Here is a 3,427-nt window from a genome sequence, read left to right on the forward strand (position 1 = left end):
AGCTCGGCCTGGCCATCTATGGGAAAGATTTATGGTGCAAATGGTAGAGGATATCATGTATAGATTGCAGTTACAGCACGTGCATGCCTCTCTTGGTGTTCTGCAGCGTGAGGCATCTAACATGGCTTTGTTGCATCTACAAGACCTTTTACGTCATGTAGGACGAAGACTTTGTGATTTTGATGGGTTGCCTGAACCTCATCAACCAAAATCACAACTACATGCTAACCCTCTTTTGCAAGATGAATATGCATACAACATATCAGAACAACATAGGGTTTCTGAATCCATGGAGGGAATGTTGAATGAAGGACAAAGAATTGCCTTCGGTGCAGTCATGGAAGCTGTTGATACAGATACTGGGGATGTATTCTTTTTGGATGGTCCTGGTGGGTCTGGAAAGACTTTCCTATACAAATGTTTGCTTGCGAAGGTACGCAGTGGTGGTCGCATAGCATTGGCAACAGCATCATGTGGCATTGCTGCCTTGCTTTTGCCAGGTGGTCGTACAGCTCACTCGCGGTTTAAAATCCCAGTAGAATTAAATAATCGATCCACTTGCAATATTCCTGTTCAAAGTGACCTTGCTCAGTTATTGAGACAAACAAGCCTTATTTTGTGGAATGGGGCTCCTATGACCCATCGACATGCCTTCGAAGCGGTTGATAGAACTCTAAGAGATGTTATGAGCTGTGATAAGCCATTTGGTGGAAAAGTTGTTTTGTTTGGGGGAGATTTTAGACAAGTCTTGCCTGTTGTGGTAAAGGGAACACGTGAGGATATTGTTAATGCTGCATTGTGTTACTCTGATTTGTGGTGTTACATAAGGGTGCTAAGGCTATCTGGGAATATGCGAGTGTCGACAGCTGGTAGTGTGGTGGACAATGGGTTCATCTATTGGATTCAAGGAATAGGGGATGGAGTGGGTGTTACCGAAAGTTGTGATAAGTTGTGTGTCCCACCTGGCATGATATTAAAAGGGCACTCTATCGAAACACTGATTGATAGTGTCTACAGTGACGTGTCCAATGTGGGTGACTACACGTCGTATTTTAGTGAGCGAGCTATACTTGCCTCGCGGAATACAGAGGTGGCTACTTTGAATGATCGTGCATTGCAACTAATGCCAGGGGAGGTCAGGCAGTATTATAGTGCAGATTCAATTGCAGAGACCGACGACTCATTTTTGTACTCTGTTGAGTATTTAAATACATTAGACCTTGGAGGTGGATTTCCTCCTCATTTATTGCTGTTGAAGATAAATGCACCTATTATTCTTCTTAGAAACCTAAATCCAGGAAGGGGTATGTGTAACGGTACGCGATTGATATGCAGAGCTTTCAATAGGAAAGTGATAGATGCTCAGATAATAACAGGGGCAAATGTGGGCGAACGAGTTTTTATTCCCCGTATTACTTTTATTTCAAATGCTACACATTTGCCATTTACTATGAAGCGGAGACAGTTTCCCATCCGGTTGGCATTCGCTATGACAATCAACAAGTCACAGGGGCAAACTTTGTTCATTGTTGGGCTTTATCTGAAGGCACCAGTGTTTACACATGGTCAACTGTATGTTGCATTTTCAAGGGTAAAATCTTCGCATGGTGTGAAAGTGCTATTGGGTGAAGAGGATGGGGGTATGACCACAAACATTGTATACAAGGATGTTCTCCGAAAGGTGCAATAATGTGCATTACTTTCTTTGCGGAGATGTAGTTATTGACGACCATGTAGGTACATTGGTTTTTGCATATATATGACCATGCAGGGAAGTTGGTTTTACATATGTGTGAATTGCTCTCTATGCGCTGTTTGGTTGGCATATACTCTTGGAAGTGTAATTTTTTCATATTTCACTATTCATTTAACTTTTGCAGATGCCTACCCTGGAGTGGCACTATTACCCAGCTTCTGACTATCAAAAGGAGCTGCAATGCACATTACTCACTATAGCTCCTGATAATATCATAAGAAGAACACTTGCAAGGGTCATCGAGCGTTTATATGATGATGTTAATATTGACATCAAGCTCCCAGTTTTTATTGAAGTTGTACATTGTGGATACACACAATGTTTTCGGGTGCATATGTACGAGGTTGACCATAAGAAGAGATTTCAACGCTCCCATACAGATAAGATACCGAGGCATTGGTTTAAGTATGGGTTCAAAGATTTGGGTTGTTTTGTGACACTGCATCAACGTTTGTCAGTACCTACGGAGTGGTTCACAAATGTTCGACCAGGTATTATTGTTGTTGGGATGGAATGAACTTTGTTAGTTGTTCCATGTACTTATATTGTAATTTTTGTTCTAATGCAGGTGGTGAAGAGAGAGGTAGGACCGTTGCATCGCCCATGCGATTACCAATGGAAACTGTGGAATCGTGCAATGCTTCACCTTCACATATTTTGCTCAAGGAGGAGGATTTTGTTAATGATTCCTCGAAGAAAAGGAAGATTTCTTTCCATTAGGCGTCTTTGAGACATTGTCTTTTTTTGTAGGCATCGGCCATTTGCCTATGGTACTTAGAAATACGTCGGTGCCTTATGCTTGGCCTTTGTGGCTTCATTTTGACTAGGTCTCTTATGGAAATTATTTTTGTGGTGCTTAGTCTCTGCCTCAATTATAAGTAAGTACGTGTAACATTGTTATTCCACGTACTTACTTATACCGTTGCATTGCCGATGTGATCACTAATGGAAACCATGAAAGCATTCCCGGCTTCGCCTTCTCATGTTTTTCTCAACGAGGAAGATTTTGTTAATGATTAGTCAAAAATCTTTGTTTCTATTAGGCATCTTCGAGACATTGACTTTTTTGTAGGCATCAGCCATTTGCCTATGGTGCTTAAAAACACTTGCGTACCTTATACTTGGCCTTTGTGGCTTCGTTTTTCAGTATTGTGCTGTTGTTTCTAATTATCGATGTGCAAGCATATAATTTCTTACATTTATGTCGAGAGGAATGTTTGTAGGTATGGTGCATGGAAGAGATTGTTTTTATGTTTGGCATTTTGCGTTGCATTGCCGATGTGATTATGAATGGAAACTATGGAAGCATTCCTGGCTTCGCCTTCTCGTGTTTTTCTCAACGAGGAAGATTTTGTTAATGATTAGTCAAAAATCTTTGTTTCTATTAGGCATCTTCGAGACATTGTCTTTTTTGTTGGCATTAGCCATTTGCCTATGGTGCTTAAAAACACTTGCGTACCTTATACTTGGTCTTTGTGGCTTCGTTTTTCAGTATTGTGCTGTTTCTAATTATCGCATGTGCAAGCATATAATTTCTTACATTTATGTCGAGAGGAATGTTTGTAGGTATGGTGCATGGATAGATTGTTTTTATGTTTGGCATTTTGTGTTACATTGGTTTGGAACTACTTTTAGTTTTAAGTTTGGTGTGTGTGTGTGTGTGACATAGAG

General features: G+C 40.7%; 1 protein-coding gene across 1 annotated transcript; it reads left to right on the plus strand.

Moving 5' to 3' along the window:
- Window positions 1–289: 289 nt before the first annotated feature.
- LOC148019543 (uncharacterized) lies at window positions 290–3,114 on the plus strand. Its single transcript, XM_087700800.1, has 4 exons — window positions 290–888; window positions 1,009–1,188; window positions 1,336–1,591; window positions 2,980–3,114. The coding sequence occupies exons 1-4, from the start codon at window positions 290–292 to the stop codon at window positions 3,112–3,114; spliced, it is 1,170 nt and encodes a 389-aa protein (XP_087556926.1).
- The last annotated feature ends 313 nt before the right edge of the window (window positions 3,115–3,427 follow it).

Source organism: Lygodium microphyllum, chromosome 19 (genome assembly GCF_053477565.2).
Source record: "Lygodium microphyllum isolate KBCC chromosome 19, Lygodium_microphyllum_v1.1.10, whole genome shotgun sequence".
Lineage (NCBI taxonomy): Eukaryota > Viridiplantae > Streptophyta > Polypodiopsida > Schizaeales > Lygodiaceae > Lygodium > Lygodium microphyllum.